Source organism: Dreissena polymorpha, chromosome 7 (assembly GCF_020536995.1).
Source record: "Dreissena polymorpha isolate Duluth1 chromosome 7, UMN_Dpol_1.0, whole genome shotgun sequence".
In the NCBI taxonomy this organism is placed as follows: domain Eukaryota; kingdom Metazoa; phylum Mollusca; class Bivalvia; order Myida; family Dreissenidae; genus Dreissena; species Dreissena polymorpha.
Genome location: NC_068361.1, coordinates 89,743,859 through 89,767,467, shown reverse-complemented (window position 1 = coordinate 89,767,467; position 23,609 = coordinate 89,743,859). Strand labels below are relative to the sequence as shown.

The 23,609-nt window shown below is 36.0% G+C and overlaps 1 protein-coding gene across 5 annotated transcripts in view; it reads right to left on the bottom strand.

The window, feature by feature from the left end:
• Positions 1-1,439: 1,439 nt before the first annotated feature.
• The window catches only part of LOC127838696 (carboxyl-terminal PDZ ligand of neuronal nitric oxide synthase protein-like), a 58,358-nt gene continuing 36,188 nt past the window's right edge, over positions 1,440-23,609 (bottom strand). Inside the window, exons 5-11 of one of the 5 annotated variants that reach the window (XM_052366586.1) lie at positions 10,037-10,095; positions 9,480-9,588; positions 5,463-5,619; positions 4,987-5,153; positions 4,379-4,597; positions 3,834-3,974; positions 1,440-3,398 (exon numbers count right to left, since the gene is read on the bottom strand). In XM_052366586.1, coding sequence (XP_052222546.1) covers positions 2,862-3,398; positions 3,834-3,974; positions 4,379-4,597; positions 4,987-5,153; positions 5,463-5,619; positions 9,480-9,588; positions 10,037-10,095 — 1,389 coding nt within the window. In that variant the 3' untranslated portion in view covers positions 1,440-2,861. The remainder of the gene's footprint in view (positions 3,399-3,833; positions 3,975-4,378; positions 4,598-4,986; positions 5,154-5,462; positions 5,620-9,479; positions 9,589-10,036; positions 10,096-23,609) is intronic. The other 4 variants (XM_052366584.1, XM_052366583.1, XM_052366582.1 and 1 more) reach the window with 4 other exon arrangements.

The window sequence follows — 23,609 nt, the reverse complement described above, 5'->3', positions numbered from 1 at the left end:
CCAATTTTATCGCTCGTTTTAAAAATGCTTAGGCAGAATCTACCAGTGTAAAATGCGGAGAGATTTCGCGGGCCTCGGATATATTAAGCATGTGTTCATTTTTGTGACCCCCGGGGCAGGGTCAAATTTGACCCCAGGGCCATAATATGTACAAACTAAGTAGAGAACTATTAGATGTCACTACATACCGAATTTGGTAGCCCTAGGCCCTATAATTATGGACAAGAATATTTTTAAAGTTTACACAAATTAGGCTTTATATAAGCATTTGTTCAATTTGTGACCCCCGGGTCAGGATCAAATTTGACCCCAGGGGCATTATTTGAAGAAATTTGGTAGAAGACTATTAGATGTCTCTACATACCCAATTTGATAACCCTAGGCCCAACGAATATGGGCGAGAAATTTTGAAAGTTTTCACAAAATAGGCCATATATAAGCAAATTTTTAATTTTGTGACCCCCGGGGCGGGTCAAATTTGACCCAAGGGGCATAATTCGAACAAATTGGAAAGAGGTTCACCCAAGGAACATTCCTGAGAAATTTCATCAGAATTGGACCAGTACTTTAGGAAAAGAAGATGTTTCAATAAAAAGTTAACGCACGGACGGACGGACACACTCACGCACGCACGACGGCCACATAACCATAACACAAGCACCGCTGGCCTTTTGCCAGTGGAGCTAGAAAATCAGATTTCATTTAAGCAATAGCCGAACTTTCAACGCTATTTGTGGTCTGGTTATATAGATTAAACGAGATTAACAAAATGCTCGTTTATATTTTTAATGTGACAGCACATTACATGCGAATTTCAAGCGACGATATCCGAACATTTACGAGAGGGCGCGAGATTAGCTGCGGGCAGCGTCGGAAGCATGACGTTGTTCTCCGCCGGTGTGTTTTCTTTTCAAAGTAAGTCATACTGAACATATCAGGACGTATCAAGAAGAACAACGTGTTTATTGTAATCGTACGCCTTTAGTCGAAAAAAATAAGGATATGCGACTAGAATGTTCCTTAATTGAAACTTAAGTAATTTGTATTTTCATTTATACGCATATATGACACAGTTACAGTTAGATAAGTAATGATTTGGTTTGTTGGGTCCGTTTCTGACATATTCTTGCTCTGATTTGTTATTTCATACCAAATGTTTTGGGTTTATGGATTATGTAATCAACACAACAATTGGAAAAGTTACTATTACTTTCGATCTGATCAAATTAAAATTTATTGATGGTCATTAAATTTGCGTACTGTAACAAACGGCTTGCGTTTAAAATATGGGTCATCAGACATGACCTGAAAGCTTAGTCAAGCGATGTTAAGTCCGTGTTACGTTTAATAAAAGTTGAAAGAAATTATATGCACGTACTGCATGGGTAAAGCCCGTAATAAATAGTGTAACATGGTTGTAAAATGATTCAACACATTAATATAAAAAGATATTTATTCACTTTCAATAAGTAGCATTTGTTTAACATATTCCGCACACGTTTGGCACACTTGGACATATTTGATTTCAGGTATAATAACTGCTTACTTCTATTAGCTTCTATAAGCAGGAATTTGACATCTTTATGACGAATGCATTACTCAAGTTCATGTTCAAGACACAACATAATTTTCCATCTCCAGGACATTGACTGACTCATTGTGTTTGTATGTGTTCATTCCCAAGATAAATAGGTGTGTTCGACTGCGAGACATTGACTCGTGTCTGTACGTAAATATATCAAATCCTAAGACACGCACTGTGTTCATGTCCAATACATTGACTGACTAAAATGTGTATTTATGTGTTCATTTTCAAGCAATTTAAAACGCTCACGGCAACGACAGGAATACATATACTAGTATTTTTACAGAGTTGCAGTTGAGTCTTATACCCTCATAACCAAGACTGGAACACAATTACTAGCATGTATACATAGTTGCATTTGAGTCCTATACGATCATGGCAAAGAGTTGAACACAATAACTAGTATTTATAAATAAATGCATTTGAGTCCAATGCCCTCCCTTATGGTAAAGACATGAAAACAATTACTAGTATTTATAAATATATTCAGTTGAGTCATTTGTCCGGAAAAAAAATCACCTTCCTAGATTTTCTAATGAAAGAACAAGAGAACCTTATACACATATTAAAAATATGCAAAAAAGAGTAAATATATAATTATTATGCGTAGCTATATTGCATCAACTTCATCAAATAGTCAATATGTAGTCATATAATTGCCCTAAATATATCTTTCACTACTCGTAGCCAATAATATGCAAATCGTGTTGTCCAGAAGTCAGAGCGTTTGGCAACGAGGACTTGTAACAATTGCGTTGGATGCAATTTTGAAAACGAAACGTCTAGTAAAGTATATAATGGACATTATATGTCGCGTGATGTTCGTAGACAATTAATATAAGAAATTATCCTCTCTTTTTCTTTGAAAATGAAAACCAGTAGGTAGGCCATTGCAAAACATTGCACTTATTGCGTATGCAGCGTAAATTGAAATTCATATGCGTTCATTCGTCGAAGTCTTCGTCCTCCAGGCGGCACGGTGGGGGCGGCGGGGAAGGAGGCTGTGTAAGACCCTCGTCGTAACTCTCCGTGTTGTCCTCGTCCGAGAAACTTCCCCTTTGGTTCCGATTGTGCTCGAGGTACTTCTGCATCAGGGACCGGTCGGATTCAAGGTTGTTGAAATGGTATTCAAGTTTTGGCTTATACACTAGACCAGGCTGGATACTGTCTCTGTTGTTGACTTGAGCGGTTGGTGTATTACTTTCGACGTTCTGGGTCCCGTGCTTCGTAAGCGTGCTACTTCCGGTATGGGAGTAATAGTCACTGTCCGTAAAATTCACAATACCGTCTTTGACGGAATCTGTGTCCGAATTAGACGAATTGCTAGAATCGTCCGAAACCTTTGAGTTTCTATATGCACCGTAGCTTCGGAACTCAGGGGGCGGGCGTAGTTTTGGGACCTTCTGAATTTTGCCTGGATTATCTTCTTCGTCTTCGAAATTGACGCCATTATGATATTTCTGGTCACATAAATCGTCCTTGCTGGCGGCAAACGGGTTGCTATTGAAACCGCGGTCATCTCGTAGCTCATCTGCCGAAATTTAACCGGCGATCCGAATCCGAAACTGTACTTTATTCTTTCCTCTTCGGACATTGCCCAGAACGGAAATTCCGCCTCATGAAGAGCTAGGGCCAGACTGTCGCTGGACATCTCCCGATGACCGCTGTCCGGAGAGTCTGTGTCAAGCGGTGACTTTGAGTTTTCCACCATACACAGGTCTGGGCTGATCAGACCCTCGGAGTCGTGGATTGCGCCCCTAGGTAAGAACACGGGTCCGCACTGGGGCGTCGTCGTGTCCGGTATGGAGTTCTCCTGAAACATAGCATACACGTACATTTAGGGGACATTTTACTTCTGTTGGGTGCGGTTAAGAGTGTTTCTCAAATAGTCACCTCATATTTCATTGGCACTTAATAGATGGTTTTATATTCAAACCCATGTCTGTTAATAAACATTAGTCTGTTATAAAATGTTTAGCGTGTTTTATTATTTAAGTTATGTAAAATGCAACATAATGTTGTTTTAGAGTTTGTTTGTGTTCCAGATAAGAACGAGAGATTATGTAAAATAATCGTATTGCCCTATATTTCTTTTTGTCGCAGACAAACTACATACGTTCGAAGACCTTCTTAAATTCTGAACTTTATTAAGTTTAGGGCAACACTTATTCATGGCTCGATTACTTAATGGAAACATGCGAACTATATGTCAAAACAACAAATCATACATAATGACAATATCACCCACATAAGCCGTTATCTCTTTCAGGTTGCGCGGACGTCCGCGGCTGGTCGAGTTACGTAGCTCCATCTCCTGCAGGCGTCCCAGTATCTGATTCATATGATCTATCAGGTCACGGTTCTGTAGGAGCAGCTGATGGGTTCTAGCCTAACAACCGCGGGAAATACGGTCAGTCAAGTACACCATGTAACGTTGTATAAGGTGCATGTGCAAGTTAAAACGCTTAATTTTGGTGGGATAATGAATGCTACATCGTCACCTAAATATTGCACTTTCAAATAATTAGTTAGAATTCCTTTTCATAAAATGATATGCGCATAATAATGCGCTCTTTTATGGGAATAAAGCGTTTTAAGTGAATATTTGCATTTCGTTGTCATATTCAATGAATTATAATTACTCATGATTGTTATGTTTTAAATGCTTGGCATTTAACGTATTGTTTCGTTGTTCAGCCATGTTTTTTTAATGATACAAATTTATAAATATTTTGGGTATCATTGTAATGTATTGCCATGTTCATTAAATAATTTTAGCTTATAAATTCATACCTGCGATTCAATCCTTGCCGCAGTCTCTGCCGCCAGCGGCTCCTTCAGCAGCTGCACCTGCGCCACCGCAACCTGTGTCTGCTGCTGATGGTGCTCTACTTGTTGCCGTAGCAACGTCATCCGATGTCGTGATGTAACCGGGAGGTCCGGGTCGATTCCGTCGTCGTCTGTCAGCGCTGGTGAGTGCAATGGCGGCGAACATCTACTTCCTACGATTTTCTAGATTTATATTTAAACACAATTTTAGTTGTAATTCAGCGCATTTGGTACATACTTGTTTGAACATGTTTAGTGTAAGTTTTTCACAGATTGTATACAATCAAGCGACTGTCCTTCTTTTCATAAACATAAATACAATTCGATTAGTTGTAAATAATGGCACCACACGAACGGCTTATTTTTAATCGTAAATTGATCACTCTAATTTTCTCATCAGTATTATTTGAGAGTATTTTGTCAATATTTTCAAGACCAAATTATACAAACGTCATCTTAACTACTTTTTTAATAGTCGAACAAAAAAACTTCCGCTTATATCACGAGGTAACTATTCATCGATGGCTCCAAAACGCTGTTCGCAATGTACTTAGAAGAAATTGTCATTTTACCGGAGACGTTGTCGCCATTTGGTAGATGATCTGGTGAGCCTGCTTTAGAGACAGGTCGGTAGGGGGCGTGGCGCGGCCCTTGAGCGGGGAGGAGGCGGTGTCTTTCCACACCACAGGGCTCTTCACCGGCAGCCCGTCGGCTTCGTCGGTGTCCTCCTCCTCACGGTCTGTGGATTGAATATTGGTAGAGCATAATATTCAGTTTCATTATGTTTATATTATACCATGTGAGTAATGCAGAAAACACAGTTAAAGGTGTCCTTTTTTTACAGAACATTACAGTAATATCTTATTAATTAAAACGGAGCCTCTTAACCATAATGAATATAATTGTACTTTCAAACATCGGAGTTTAGTATAGCGACTAAAACTCAATGTTGTTCTGTGAATTAGTCTACAAAGTTATTGTTTAGTTGACAAAACATTTAATACCGATCTACTTACTCATTAAAACATAAGACAGTAAATTTGCTTACTGTTTTTCTGACTGCCTTTGCCCGGCTCTGCAGACTTGATGCTCCCTGTTTCCTCCGTCGCGAGGTCTTCGCGTACGGTCAGTGACTGGTTCAAACTCAGCTTATGGCACACTTCAAACGCTTGACCAATTGTCCTCACTATGCGCATTGCCTGCTCCTGAAATACAAGCAATTCGAAAATGAGCACGTAATCACAATGCGCTCGCAGTTGTCTCTACAATAAACGTTTGACCAATCGGCTGGAGAATGCCATTGGTCTGCTACGGAAATGTCTTTAATTAAATGGTGGAAAATTGTCTTAAGAATGACCAGTTGTCTTTAACGTTTGACCAATGTAACTTAGAATGCACAAGTTTGACAAATCTTACTAGGAATTCGCAATTTCTTCTCTTGAAACGTCTGTCAATTACCATTGAAAGGGCTTGCAGCTTAACCGACTTTAAACGGTTTACCAATCGTACCATGAAAGCGCATGCTTTCGACATACATATCGGTCTCTCAAAACACGTATGATGGGTACGAATTTGCCTCGACCTTTAACAATTGAGAAATTATCGCTGCACATAAATTATCGTCTTTCATATTGGTATGAAACGGAAAATCTTAAATCTACAAATCCGTGTATTATTTGTCAAAGGACGTACAATCTTTATACAATACCATAAATCATAATTCATTGAGTTGTTGATGTTTAGCGATGCCAAATAAATGAATATAAGTGGTTTGTTGATCCAAAACGCGTTCTGACTAGGATTCGTATAATTTGAAGCTCAATTTCTATAACTCGCATGATGAATATGGTATAACATGTTTTACATACGTAAACTGTCGGATTTATCAAATACAAATTCGATATGAAAGCTTGTTACCATAATTATCATATTCAAGTTTATATAAACGTTCTTTATTACAAAAATATATTACAAAGCCATTTAAAATTCGTTTTCAAATTGAGTAAATCGACCCAAACTATAGCTTGCTTAATTGTAGTAGCAATTTTGTACCACTCACACTAACTTCAATTTAATGAATTTAATTGACGCTGACCCCTGCTTTAACATGCAATCAATTTGAAAGCACTTTAACAAAATACAGGTTAATCGTGTTCAATTATGATTTTGTTATTAAGTTACATATACTTAACATAAACTTGAACACCAATTTATATAAATATGCATGAGTACACATAATTCCATGAAATCTTTACATTCATAACCATACAGGTTTTTACATCGATAAAACAATAGCTAGTTACCCTGTGTATTCTTTAAGTCATACAACAGCGGTAAATTAACAAATTATGCGTCAACACGAAGCAGGAAATAAAAACGTTTACATATTTTAATGCAATAAATAGCTATTGATTTCGACATGTTGTTACTAACACACTTAAATTGATTCGAGCAAATCTGCATCGCAATCTTTTTTTTTGACGAATCTTTAAGGGAAACTAATGGCAAATATTAAACATTTTAATCTTCATGGTGACTTACATTAAGTAATACAATTTGCTGAATAATTTAACAATATGAATATGTTATCAGAATTAATTATTGTCTCTGTATTGTTAATGTTTGACCATTGTTTTTTTGTATATGGACAATGCTCTAGCAAATTGTCACTCCTGGTGTTTAATCTAAATTTTAACTAGTGGCCTGAAAATCAATAGGGGTCATCTGCCAGTCATGATCAATGTACCTATGAAGTTTCATGATCCCAGGCGTAAGCATTCTTGAGTTATCATCCGGAAACCATTTTTCTTGTTCGTGTCACTGTGACCTTGACCTTTGACCTAGTGGCCTGAAAATCAATAGGGGTCAATTGCCAATCATGATCAATGTACCTATGAAGTTTCATGATTCTAGGCCTAAGCATTCTTGAGTTATCATCCGGAAACAATTTCACTGTTTCGAGTCACTGCGACCTTGACCTTTGACCTAGTGACCTGAAAATCAATAGGGGTCATTTGCCAGTCATGATCAATGTACCTATAAAGTTTCATGATCCTAGGCCTAAGCATTTATGAGTTATCATCCGGAAACCATTTTACTATTTCGAGTCACTGTGACCTTGACCTTTGACCTTTCATGATCCTCGGCCTTAACGTTCTTGAGTTATCATCAGGAAACCATCTGGTCGACGGACGGACCGACCGACCGACGGACCGACAGACGGACCGACGGACCGACATGTGCAAAACAATATACCCCCTCTTCTTCGAAGGGGGGCATAAATAGACACTGTAGATAAACTTGTAGGATTATTTACATGTAATTATTAGACAGCGGATAATTAAAAAAACAAATACATCAATGAACCAATGTGATCGAGGGCTTTATTAAATTAAATTGTTTTATGTGCGTGACACTTTTATTGCAGATTAAAACATTCTCTTTTTCGCAATTTTATTTCATGAAAATCAATCCCCTGGATAGATTACCGGTATTGCTTTGATTTATTATGATAATATTGAACGTACATAAATTGTTAACATTTGTTATTTTGATAGGAACAGGCAACGTTAAAGTACATATATCGGGTTATTTGTTAAACAGACACGAAACGTCACATAACATACGCCACATTTCGAATACAACGACTGTGTTTACATGCATATCAGTCTGCAATCTAGCATACAAAATGCTTACAATGAGTACATCACACGCTTAGAACATTCGTCAATAAAGTGCGATCCTCGGAGATTTAAGCTAACTCGCTGGGAAGATACAAGATAAGAATAATCTCGCAAGGTGAAATGTGTTCGCCGAAACAACGTTAAGTTTTATTTCTGTAGATATTACAGCGATAAGCAGACGTACCCATTAACGTATCGGGCAAAGTGGCGCCTGATATTACTGGTGCCACATAACATTTTCTACAAAATGCGCAATATATGTATGTTGTAGGTGGCGTGTATGTTGGAAGATAATGATGAACACATTAAACCAAAATACAATTCAGTAACTAAACGCACAAAAAACAAATTCGCGAGATCATGTATATAACGCATTATAATTTCAATTATTATGTACAACATAAGGTAACACGATTTGTTTTCTCCAAAATAGACCTGCAAATTGTTTGTTCAGAAACAAAACAATATTGTATCTTCTCAAAACCAACGTTAAAGCAGTTAGTTATTGCACCTATTGTCGAGATAATTCAAATATTAAATTCAGCTGTAATTGCTTCAATTTTCAACTGTCTATGTCAGAAAAAAAACTTACAGCAAATGATTGTAAATACAGAAACGAAACAAAAACGCCCCAAGATACCACAAATTCCCCTTTGACGTTGCATGCATTTGAACATATTTCACTAGTGAAGAAACCGTGTGCACATACAACATTGTTACGTTGTTTAAGCATTCCTCCGACATGACTCAGAATATTACAACCATTCTACGAGATTGTTGCTAATAAATCAGGTGCACGATGATTCGAGAAAAGGTTTATATGCGCCATCTGGGCATAAAACGGAATGCATTATTTTTGTAGGTTAACGTGATTTCTTGGGGTTATAGTAAAAGGGTTAACGCTTCATATACAATCAAGAGTGCAGTCTCCTACATCGTATTTGAATACAGATTAAGTGAAACTCCTAAACCATCAAAAGCGGTTAATTGAAACCGAGGTACTTTATATATTGCCTATCACCTATTACCCGATCCAATCATCAATACGAGGTAGTATGCATATATTAAGTGACCTCATACATTATCCAATCATCACAACGAGTTACGTTTTATATTCACAGGTGACCTATAACATAATCAACTCGTCATTTCAATTTGTTTGATTTATCGCGAGCATATCCAATCATCACTACAAGGTACGATCCATCTATGGCATGTGAACTATTGCTTAACCCAATCATCACTACGAGGTTATATTACTAGTAACCTTTTAACTTGTCCATACATCATTACATAGATACATATAAATGCGATATTTAAATGGTTTTAGCCAATTCAGACTGGAAGTTCATAGCTGAATACCTTTCATTAATTTTATTTACCTTTTTGTAGGACTTGAACACGTTGCATTTGAACACATTAGTGGGTCCGTCTCGCGCAATATAGCTCCAGATCTTCAGGTCTTGAGAGTCGTGGGACACGTAAAATATTCTGTCAACATAGTTTTGTTGTCTTATTATAACCTTTTTACAAATATAAGTGATACAATAAGTGTAAAAATTGTGATACGAAATATATACATAATTAAATAATACGTTAAACATTAAGTAAGCCAACGTCTATAAAACCTATTATATTTTATTGTTGAGATCTAACTTAGAAGAGTTTGATAATAATAACAAAAATGTCTGGGACTGCTTGAAGAAAACAACGAAGGATGAAAACGGAGGAGCAAAAGACTGTAATTTGGTACCATATATTTCTTTATTTATGTCCAGAGCTAAAGTTAGTGACTTGTAGACTGACATTACAAGTAAGCACATGCCTTAATTGTCGCGTAAAAACTGATATGATATAACCATGTCATCTTTGTAATAGTTGGACTACTAGAAAAATATATTGTACCTGGTAGCTACAAAATATTCTGATATACTAATACCTATAAATAGGATGATGAACGATGACTAATTTGCTGTCGTCATACCACTGCGGCAGTTTCTGAAACAAATGCATATTCGCATTATTCGATATTATTACATGGTAAAATATTTGTGTTACTTTTGTTAGAAATATTGTAATCCTTGTTGTCTACTCGATTTCTACAAAACAATATCCCGTAGAAATTATCTCCCTTTCTTTTACAGACTAATGCAATTAATCACTGTCCATGGGGATTACTTATATTGACATTCGCGCTTTTTCTTTACAGAAACAAATATGACATGGCAAGAAGGCGACCAGAACAAATCTGTAAGGAGAGATGTCAATAGCGGTGGGGATTCATTACCGCTATTGCCATTTTATCCCACACGCCTCAATGAAGTCATTAAGCAAAAGAGGCAATCTTCCTGCTGTTCATCGAACCAGACATAGAGTTAATGAGCGGAGAGGTGGGAAAGACATTGTGATAGTACGAGAAAAACGTTGTTTCGGGTTATTCTTGCATTGTAATGAATTGCACTCGGATTCACCATGTTGGCTTTCAAGAAACTCAACTGATCTCACAGGCATGTGTTAAAAGCTATTTTCTACAGCAGCTGAATCAGCAGCTGACTATACAATAAAACGTTGTTTTTTTCATTTAATATAGTTCATGTTCAAGCAAGAAAATGCCTGGAAACCACAGCGTAATCATGTTCCTATAAAATAACACATTCTAAATAAACAAGCTATTTTGCAGTAGCGATGTGTTTACAGGACAGATAACTGATTATAGGGCGCGTTATCCAGGGCATTAGGGCCACAATGTTTCACAAAGTTACATACAGTTTTAAAAACTTGACCTGGAATTCTTGAATTTGACCCTAATAGACCAATATTCAAACATGAGTATATATCGTTAAAATAAACGTTCTGACCAAGCTTCATTAAGAGGTATGCATCGTATGTTACCTCTAGAGTGGTAACAAGATTTAATATAGATACACAATTTTCGGACGCATGTGACCTAGATACACAATTTTCGGACGAATGTGACCCAGATTCCATCTGTGACTAGATATAGGCAAGATTTTGAACAAGTGTCATCAACATTGAGTAATACATATTGCTCATATATATGATTACAACTATTGTATATGATTTGACCTAGTTGCCTATACTGTTTTACGTTCATGAAGTATCATTGAGATTTATTACTAAAATGGGGCTTTTAAAATGGAAACAAGATTTGTCTTCAATTGATTTGGTGATCTAGGTTTCGGATGAGGTAACCCAGTTTCGAGCTCTGTGGACATTCTGATAAAATTTAATCAATGTTAAATAAATAATTTGGCCTTTACAAAGGTGACAAGGCTTTTCTAAGTTTTGATATCGCGACCTTTGTTGATACAACCTGACCAAGATTCAAACTTGGCCTGGATATCATCAAAATGCACATTATGGCCAACTATCTTTACAATGAATGGGAAGTGTGGCCCAAATATCGATTACGATGTAAACGTTCACGACAAACGACAAACAATTGACGAAGTACTACGCCCTTTGCCGGACTCGCAACAATAGCTCAGCATGAGCACTTCGTGCTCTAAATACAAAATATTAAGGCATAGAGAAAAGAATCATGGATGAAGAACACATTTCCTCCCTAAGATTATTTTACATATTTCTTTATTTATATATCACATTTGTTTCCCAAAGACAGTCCAAATATTGACTGACGGTTGATTATATTATATTACGGTTGAAACGCATCAAGTTTGCTCATTTCCAGTCTACATAAAATATTCTTTTAAGAGATATTATGTTGGAAAATTACTTCGGTGAAACGACATAAATTATCGAAACACTTGGCATATTTATCCACAAGGAATTATTGTAATGGATTTAGCACTAGAACTTTTTATTACAAGAATTGTAAACGAGTATTGGAAGCAATAACCGCAAAATTGGATGACCAACGGCGTTTAACATGAGTACACGAGACGTCAAGAACACGCAAATATGTTGCTTTTCATGTGTATTGCCACCTAGGAGACAGTTTTGCTTTTGTCTATAAAGGTGATGACGAAACTGACTCTGGGTATTATAATGATGTTCTTTTTTTTACAAAACAATTATTCGCAACACAAATAACAATGCCTTATGACCAAAGAAATTAATGCGTCAGTATAAGAAAAAGTATTGATCTCTACAGGAAGATGAAAAACAATTCGACATAGTTATATCCAGTTGCATGACATCTCTTCACATGATGATTGCCGAAATTGTCAGACATTTTCATCTTGCCGATATAATAACGGATCATTAAAGACTTTATGGGAGACGTGCTTTGAATAATGAAGTAGGCTCTTCAAGAGCTCAAGTTAATAAAGCGTCACAAAATATGCATTTGTAACGAGAACAGGGTATTCACGTAGGGGTCAGGGCTCACTTATGCATTAGAATAAGTAAATTGAAAATACAATTTCACTGTGTAATGGTCTAACATGCTTGTTGCAAAAAAGACATTCGAAACAAGAATGCGTTGATATATTCGAAATAGTATGTATGTTTTTGCATGATGGTTAATTTGGATAGTTTCACCTCAAAATGTTAATTTCATTAAGTTAACTTCAGTATTTGTGTTTTTATCTAACAGTTGTAAATAGTATGATGCTGCCCAATATGTCCTCTCTTTGCCTCAAAAGAGCCTTTGCACATTCTAACTCACAGAAATATAGATAAATCTAATTGATGTTTTGCGCTTTTGATTGTTACACAATACATCATGGTTTTTACTTGATCTGCCGTTGTATTAGTAATAATTCATTCATTCGAACATGCAATGATTAATTGACATTTTATTATATGAAAACATCTTTTAATGCAGTTAGCATTAATAAAGCTTTGACTAAGCTTTTTTAACTAAAAGAACATGATTAATAATTCAATTGACCATGCAACTAGTTGACTGACTGTGTGCCTCGACATTGAAAAACAACTATGACTAAACTGGTTGACGGAACTGCCATCGCGGACAACGTTGTACAATTATTCTTTTACGACCTTTATCTGCGCAGATTTCAACACACACAATCCCCCATAAACTATTCGTGCATTATCAAATATGAGAAATATGTGGATCTTTTCTCTGAGTCATGATTAATCTATACTCCGACATAATTTGAAAAATGCTTATCCGTTCGATATAAACATATGTTGAAACACCATTTATCAGGATAATATTCAAGTATCCCACTCGGTCTTAAATAAATGCATCGAATGCCATTGTGGTATTTTGAAGGTACAACGATGCGAATGATAAACAATGACTTATTTTCTTTCGTTCCAAAATGTAAATAGTGGAGCTAGAAAGAAATATGGCATTCCGAATATGATATCGATTTATGTTATGTTAATAAACAACCAAGTAAAAGCAATAGGAGCGCGTTAACATCTCGCGGGAACTACAAATTCCCAATAGAAAGGCCAATTACTACGTGTTTAGTTTTCGTAATTCGCAAAGAAGAAAAAGTTTTAAAAGAAGTATGTTAAATAACGAATTGATCTTCAAAGTCTTGTTATAACTGCAAAGTGTCCGTTTTGGTCGAAAACATGGTATAGTTATAATTATCCGGGCATTTGGATTGTGTGTGTTTTTTTACAAATGTTCCATCATAAGCTTTGTAACAAATAAACCAAAGAAAAATACATTTTCCCACTGAAGGACCGCATTTAAGAGGTTGAATACGTGTACTGTGTGCACCTTTTTCCGCTTGCAGACGGAGACTCGAACCCCATCCACGGAGACCAGAAGGTAAACTTTGCGCTTCTTGATCGCCTTCGCCTTGAACTCGTACTGAAACAAACAAATAAAGAGAATGTGTCCTGTTTAACTGTCCGAATTTAAAACATATCCTTTTATCAACATCGTCGTAGTCGTCAAACTCATCAGCAGAATTTTTAAGTGTTATTACCGTTATAAGTGGAACCAAAACAAAAGCAGCAGCCAAATCGTATATACGATTATCAGAATAGCCATCAACTGCATCTTCAATATAATTATAATTCAGAATAACTCATTTTCATTGTATGTATTGTCGTTGTAGTTGTCGTTATTGAGATTATTAACAACTAAACATCATTTTCAACAAAACGTTAAACAATGGTTTACTAGCGCTATGCGAAACTTTGAAGGAAATACGTATCTTCGCCTTGATAAACAAATGATTCGTAATTTCGTAATAATTGTGCGAACGCTTACCTGGTAAGTAAAATAACCTAAGGCTATGCATTATGTGTTGCATTGTTGTCTTAAACCTACCCTAATTCTGCGCATGGCAGCGACAATCTCCACCCGACTGCTAGGCCTAGGGACATCCAGGGTGCCGATATACTGAAACATACACACGGGCATGTCACCGAAAATACTTCAAGTTCAAACACATCTGATAATGATCACGGATTCAACTAGCTAGAGGTTGTGAAGCAATGAAAGCTTGATACATTTACCTGTTTTAGTCCGATCTATCTCTAGCCTAAATTATCTAACATGCCAGACCACATTAGAGGATTATCTTTCTTATCTCACCCGAAAGCTGTAGGAAGCGTTTGATCCCACGTTTGCGATATTCTTCAAGGCGTGCATGTATATCATATAACGATTGAGCGCAATTGAGTATAAGAACTACCATTACAATACCTTTTCAAACATACAGTGTTGCAATATATTTTCAATTGAAGTGTAACTATTTTCAACTCACTATTATATCGGCGATAACAAACAGATAAAAGGAGGATACTTAAAAAATCAATATTTAACATGTACACGTGTTCTAAACTGACATAATCAAAACGGTAAAAATGAAAGCTAAAATATATTTCCAAAACAAAAACAAATATAATGTATTAGACTAATGTAGTCATTTTGTCAATTATTTACTTCACAACATATTATGGTTTTTCATCTTCTTTGCTTCTACTAGGGCATTATGGCGATTTCGAACTTTTCACAACTGATAACTTGGCCAAGGAAATGAAACTGTGTAAAGTGGACAGGCTGCCTCAATTTATATATTTCATATACGGTAATAATATAGTCTAATACTATTTAACTCATCGTTTTTTTAGTTAATCGACTGTCCTATAAGATTTTGCTCACTGAACCAATAACCGCAACAACAATAATAATAACAAGTTTAGACGGCTGTTCTCCCAATAGGCCATGTTCACGTGGTTGGTAATCGTTAACAAAAACGTTACGTTTATAGATGTGGCGAATGCCACGATAAGGTCAAGTATTGCCACTTTATACTACGAATAAAGAATGTACGTTCACCTGAGACAAAAATGAACTTGGCAATTATTATGACATTAATTGTTCATCGACTCAAACCTTAATCATAAGTAATCGTATAACGATATCTCTTGTAAATAATTCTAGGTAAGAGACACAACTCTACTTCTCGGTCGCTCTCCACACCAGTGGGATGAGCTAAAGACAAACACCTTCCGCGCGGAGCTAACCACAATTGATTTTCAAAAAGTAACTTGAAGCTTACATTTACTGACAGCTACGAGAAATAGAATCTCTACCGTTGTTTATTTTCAGTAGCGATGCTAATCCAAAACTGTTACTTAAACAACTGTACATCGATACAGATTTACACCGAAACATCGGATTATGGAACGTTTTCTTGACAAATGTTTAAACTTCGAAAACAACTAAAGAAATGTTCATCGCTATATTCCGTGCATCTAAAAATGAAAACTAACTTCTACCCATGTAATTATTCCAATGTTCCCTCGAACATTTAAAAACGACTAACATACCATGAAGTCAAGCTTTATATTGGATTTAGATAATAATGCACATATATATTTTAGAATCGCTGTGTTAAATCAATATGATAAACATGTTAACTGTAAGCAAAGTTAATTATCCATTTAAGGTCAATAATTATTTCACGTGTTGTCTTTTTCCCCAGAGCATCATATTTTCCATCTCGTCAAAAACCGCTATATCAAGAGCCGCAATCCATAGCATGTGTATGCTTCTAAATTACATCAGATAGATTAAGGAGAAACGCAATGAATTATGATCATTTTCAAAAATAATATTCCAATTCAAAAGAGGATTTTTTTAAACCGGCGATATGTATCGCCTCGTCAATGCCTTTCGAATCAGAGACATATGTTTATATGTAGTTCAATGGTTGTTCGTTCTATAGTTATTGATAACCAAATTGTGCTTAAATCATTGACGAAGATATTTAACAAAAGACCATACAGATTTGTAAAAACCAGGAAAATTGACTACCGCTTATTATCCAGGCAGCAAATACGAATTAAACCAATAGTTCAGAGGTAGTGGTCCATGAAATGGCCATGTAATTGCCGTTCAATCTTGCTTATAATTTCATTCAAATATATCAAGGCGTGACTTGAGCGTGATCGCTCTTATGCCCTAGCGATATAGGGTAACATAGTTGGACATGTTAATACAATTTACATCGAAAGTTATGAGTTTTATAGTGGTAGATGGTCGATACAAGCTCTTTTCATACCAACACACAATGGCTACTGCTTATTAACCAATTAAACCAATTATCCCGATGTAACGGAACATGAAATTGCCAGGTAATTGCCGCTCAGCCTCGCGAATAATTTCATGCATATATCTGGCTTGCTCAGTACATGATGACTCTTGTGTATTAGTGGGGAAAACTAAATGATATTTAGTGTATCCAGAATGTCAGTCCAATAACTATAGTGTGGATAAAGCGCAGCGTAAATATATATCGCAGAGACAATATGTCAAAGAATGTTTCTTAGCGAAACAAAACAGAAAAGGTAACTTTTGCTAGGAATAACCCATTTAAGTCTAGCGGACTCTCCCATTTCCTTCTAAATTGGATCAATTTATTTCCAAAATTAGGGATGTCTAGTATATTTATTTCTATATTTAAAATATTTCTGACAAAAATTCATTGTATCAAACAGCGCAGACCCTGATGAGACGCCACATCAAGCGGCGTCTCATCTGGGTCTACGCTGTTTGCCAAGGCCATTTTTCTAGACGCTAGGCATAAATGGGTTATATAAAAAAAGAATGAAATAAAAAACATTTTAACAACAGAGAAGTAACTATGTTTAATGCAAGTTACAACTTTATTAAATACAAGACATATATACAGTACAAGACATCCGTCCAATACAGGATAAACACACTATACAGAACATACACACAATACAGGACATACATCAATTATAATAAACATAATATACCTTTCAACACAACACTTAATATAATCAAAGCGCTGAAGTTACCGAAGTTGTTCAATATTGCATAATTTAAGACGCACCTCATTTTTCAAAATTAATCGCAAATTTGAAATGAACACACGCCATTCAAATGTATAAAGAGTGTGTCATAACGCACGGATCGAGATTTGTGTGCACTTTTTATCATCCTATTCATTTTATAGATATAACGTAGACAAAATAGCAACAACATGGCCCTTTTGGGCGTTCTGAAAGCATAGAAAGTATGATCAAAATGATAATGAGAACTGAATATAAAGACAATTTGCAATCACCATCATATTAAATGAATATTGTTGGAATATCGAATACCTATCTCACTAAGAATATAATTTTATGATGAAAAGTCCCTGTTCAAAACTTTTTGATTGTTTACATCATATTCAAATTCAAAATATACAATAAGATACAAATTAAATGTTTATACTCACGAATTATGTAGTCATAAAGACAGTTCTGTTGACCCGTACTTTTATGCATTACTTGTTACCCTAGCAGTTCACGTGGTGTCAACAACTCTGAGATAAATTAATGCGCTTTTTCGGCCTAGCTGTTTTACCCAGCTTTACACCTTAACTGACTTTTACATAACGCCAGCAGACACGCGTGAATATTTTCGAATATTTCATATGCAGATTTGAGATAAAACCTCTGAACTTTTGGTACATCACGGTGTCTGTGCTCAGCGCTAAGGATGTAGCACTGTTCAGTGTAAGAAATTCCGGACTACTCTCTGTGTGTTCAAACGACACAAATTGTGGCCCGTTTACAATTACGCGTTAAAACCAATCTCGCAGAACTTAAGGGTCAGTACTCGTTCACTAAATCGTCCGGGGAATATATAATTGACTATCGATAAACGCATTTTTGCTTTCAAGATGAGAAAAAAAACATAAAATAAACAAGCTTAACCTTCTACTGTTGCGTTGTAAGCACCCGTAAATACAAAAGATCGCCGCTTTCTGTTGAGAACAAAAGAACGTTTCCCAGAAATATTAAATTTAACCCCGCTGTAGAAGCATGAACAAGATTACGAAACAGATCATTCTTGTTATTTTTAATAGTTTTTTTTAAATATTCAATTTATACAAGTATGAAGCATTTTTGTTGTTGTCTATCGTATCCCTGAAGTTATTGTTGAACTCATGTGCAACGTTTTATAGAGAATATAAACAAGCGTAACCTTATACTATAACGTTGTTTTCCCGAATCTTTTGATAGCCTCATAATATGAATGACCTGTACTGCGTCATTAAGACGCAGTAGATAGTGGACTATTTTAATAATTCGTAAATAATTTCTTCCGCGACACGTATAATACAAACATTGTTTATTGATTCTTTTCTGTATAAGCTCCGTTCAAAAATATTCCATTTAACATGATATTCACAAAATGTTTCCATTTGTGAATGAATGTAGTTGGAGAATGCAAACCTCTGGCATTAATTATACAACTCTTTCTCGCACGGATACGGCAAGTGTGGCGGGTAGTAGGCTTTCCGTAGATAACGAGAACTGACTTGAAATTTTCAGTAACAACATTAGCTGTTCGCTACGCGACATACTAATAATTATTAATATGTTTCACCGTCGTCGGTGAGCTTTCGTTGCTATGAAGTATTCGGCTTTATTAAACGCAGGTTAGGTCTCGAGACAACATACCACATTTAAAGGAATCATGTCGTTTCCAGATCAGCAATAAAGCAATTAAAACGTGAATGTTAATGAAACATATAATCTAAATGTACTCTGTTATTGCGGCGAAAACATGGACTCGTTTTTATTATAAAAGAATGGTTCCAAAAAACGATATTTTAAAGAGTCTTCACCGAATCGGGATTAAAAGCAAACTTAACAGGGCAGAACGCCAAAATCAAAACGTTTATAGTATTTCATAGCCGATAATCGCAGTTTTCCCTGTTTCCTTCTTCATTCACATTCAATGTATCAAGAAGTCTTTACTTTCGCAATTGCGCACAAAAACAAAGCCGCAACCTTCATCATATACTTATTTCTTAAGCATTTTTCCCCACCTATACTATAGTTTTGACTTACTTTTCAATTTTCGTGTGCTAGTTTGCAATACGCTCAAGTTTGTGACATTTTTAAAGTTATTTAGAAAAGCAGTTTTGTCACTGCTTATGGTTAGCGCATGAAACACATATGTATCATTTGATCGTATAATCTGAGCACAAAACATATATTTCCTGATGAGATCTATATAGGACTCAACTGTTTCATTTTGAAATGACGACGCTTGACAATACAAACATTGCGTACAACGTCCATTTTCGACCAACATATACCTTCTGAATATGCACGGATAAACTATAAGCACCTACATGTTTCTAGTGAGGGGCTGGGGTACATCGTTTATCATGGCTTGTTCAGTAAGTGTTTTGTGCATATCACTGTATAAGATTCGCACAGCCTTTGGGTGTAAATGAAAGTCGGGTGAGGTAAGCTTATAACAACACCGGTAGTCAATTAAGGCATTTAGCACGTGCTAATGTCATGTGTATGCTTGCTATGATTCCTTCGTTATCTTGTCCAAATTGTTTACACAGACATTTGCGAGTGTCTTGTTAGGAGATAAACCTAATTCATAATCTTCATTTTTAAAGTAATATTCTGCTTTAATAAAACAAAGCTGGGAATCGGTATTTTTTGTCTATGTACTTTGAATCACAAAAAATGTGATCGCATGTGGTTAAATGGTAGTTCTGTCTATAGTTAATGCCAAACGACGCTTAGAAAAACACACATATTTTTGTACACATCAGGAAGTTGACTACCACTTATTTCCATGCAGCATTGTCTAAATGAACCTCAATTATAAATGGAACAAATATGCCGAGGTAAATCAGGTAATGGTACATGAAACGGCCTTGTAATGGCTGCTCTGTCTGTATTCATTCACTAATATACATTCTGGCTTTATGGATTTTTGATCGATCTTTTATATTGTGGTAAATGGAAGAAGCATACATGACACTGGGTAATAAACACTTGCAGTCATGTTGTTTTAACATGGGGTTAATAAAACTACAATACACGAACCCCTTACAGACTTCCGACTTCTCCCAGGGGTATTCCAATCGTTGGTACAGATGTAGAATGAGTAAACCTAAACGTTTAAAGCATATCTGCGATATGTTCAATAATAATTTTTTTTTTAATACTGCTTAATTATAATGCAGTTTATTTACGATGTTAAGTGCTCAAGTTGACACATATTTTTCGCCTTTAAATTGATTGTTGATCTCTCATTTATAATACAACGATCCGTTTAAATTATGTTTGTGTTTGCATATGGTTAAACGGTATATGTGTTTTAATTAAAAATTAAACTTCTGGGCTCGAATTCACCAACTGAGTGTAAGACATGTTCCTTAACTGAATAATATATTCAAAACTGTAATGATCTACAGCTACTTCAAAGTTATGTCTAGCATTGAAGTTAACACATACAAGTACATTTATTCTGTATTTCGAACAATGTGTCCATGACATAAATTACAGGATATTAGTCTGTATTCAAACTGGAAGGTACAATGCGCTCAACATAAACTTCATGAACACTGAACATAATAGTTTATTTCGACACTGGGGTCACTGCCGCAGATTATCTTCGTTAGGAATCAAATTTATGCTTGAATATACAAAAGTGTGTTTAAATGACGATATGCAATCTCGAAAGAGATCCAGGGATGTCTAGATTAGCAGGTCATCAATTAAACCGAAAATGAGAAATTATCATAATGTGTTATTGCGGCGATCATAAATTGTACCTACGAACAGTATTATAATCTGAACACAAACCATATTTAAACGGTATCCAGCCAGTAAATCATATACATGTTAACGAAATTTTATAATTGTAAACGTCGTTTTCCCCTACAACAGTGCATCTTACTAGCATAAATAAGCCTTTTTCTTATTTTTTATAAAAAATACCTATGGTTTACGTTACGCTTGTATAACGTGTTAGCACAGGCTAATCATTGACGACACTTTCCGCTTTTATGCAATTTTACATTTAACAGAAGTCTCGTCTGAACGAAAATCCACTCTAGGCGGAAGAAAAGTTTGGACCCTGATTGGTCAAAGCGGAATTCACAGCTAACCTGGGACGATACTTGACTCGCATGAAATAAGCCCCGTTCCCATAGCGAGGATACAATAATAAGATAAGATAATATGGAACTAGAATTGATCGTTAACATGAGTTATTTTGATTAAAACAGACAACGTTGAAGTAGATATATCGGGAAATGTGTTAAACAAGCACAACTCGTCCCTTAACATATGCCATATTTTGAAGAGCGCGCCTGTGCTTAAATTTACACCAGTCTGAGATCTGGCAGAGATAATGTTAACAAAGAGTGCATCAAACACTAAGAAACATCCGTCAATAAAGAGATAGCTTCGGAGATTTATCAAAACAACGATGTGAATATACTAGATAAGAGTAATCTCGCCATGTGAAATGTAGTATCATAATCTACGATACCTTTTATTTCTGTAGATGTTACAACTATGAGCCAGCCTAGTTATTATGATATAGGGCAAAGTGGCGCCAGGTATTATCAATGGTTCCAAATACAAGTTTCTACAAAATGCGCAATACATATATTTTGTTTGTGAAGTGTGTGTTTTAAAATAAGGTTAAAAACATTAAGATGAAACACAATCCAGTTCTTAAATTCAGCAAAATATAAAAAATGACTAACTCCTTAGGCATCATAATGGTTGAATTTTAGTATTACTACTAAGCATGTTATACTGCCCAATAAAATCATCAACGCAAGGTTATTTATTTATTGGAAGTTACATACTGCCAAATTACAATATCACTATGAGGTACTTTATATATGGCATTGACCTATCGCCAAATCCATCGTCTCTACGAGGTACTTTATATATGGCAAATTACCTAATGCCCGACACCGGACTCACGACAACGACAAACACAGATGAATTAAAATACGGTCGATGTCTTAGGATAACGAACAGCACAATAGTACGAAATGCGCTATACCGTTCTGGAAGGTCTTGAAAAAGTTGCATTTGAACGCATTGGTAGGTTCTTATCGTGCGATATAATCCAGATCTTAAGCATTAAGAGTCGTGCGCCACGAATAATATTTTGTCAATAACGAAAGAATAGCCGGACAAAAGATAACAATGTTGGTTAAAAACCTGTATGACAAATACACTGCATGCAAGCAAACGCGTTAATTGTCGCGACCACTGAAATGGCATGGCGTATAACATTGACACTGCACGTTAGAAAGTGCGTTAAGTGTCGCGGCCACTCAAATGGCATAAACATGGCGTTAGACATTGCCACTGAATGCAATCAAGTGCGTTAATTGTCGCGTACACTTGAATGGTATAACCATGATGTTTTACATTGACACTGCATGCAAACAAGTGCGTAAATTGTCGCGTACACTTAAATGACATAACAATGGCGTAAGGCATCGGCACTGCATGCAAATGAGTGCGTTAATTGTCGCGTAGACTTAATTGGCATAACGGTGGCGTATGACATAGACACCGCATGAAAACAAGTTCGTTAATTGTCGTGTAAACTAAAACGGCTTATGATATTGACGCAGCATGCCAGCACGTGCATTAATTGTCACGTAAACTTAAATATCATAACCATTGCGTATGACATTGACACTGCATGAAAACAAGTACTACGTTAACTGTCTTTTACAACGTAAATGGCACCACCATGGCGTTTGCGATTGGCACTGGATGCCAGCAAGTGCGTTTGTTTTCGCGACCACTCAAACGGCATAACCATTGCGTATTCAATTGACACTGGATACATATAAATGCGCTAATTGTCGCGTAAACTTAAATGGCATATGACATTCACACTGCATGCCAGCAAGTGCGTTATTTGCCGCGTGCGTAATTTTAAATTACATAACCATGGCGTATGACATTGACACTGCATGCGTGCAAGTGCGTTTACTGTCGCAAAAACTTAAATGTCATAACCATGGCGTAACCCATTGACACTTTATGCAAGTAATTGTGGTAATTGTTGCTTAAACGTAAATGACATAACCATGGCGTATGACATTGAGACTGCATGCACGCAAGTGCGTTAATTGTCGGATAAACTTAAAAGGCATAACGATGGCGAATGCCATTGACACTGCATGCAACTGAGTGCGTTAATTGTCGCGTAAAATGCTTTACCATGCAATTTTGACATAATTGTGAAACTACACAGATATATTGCAACT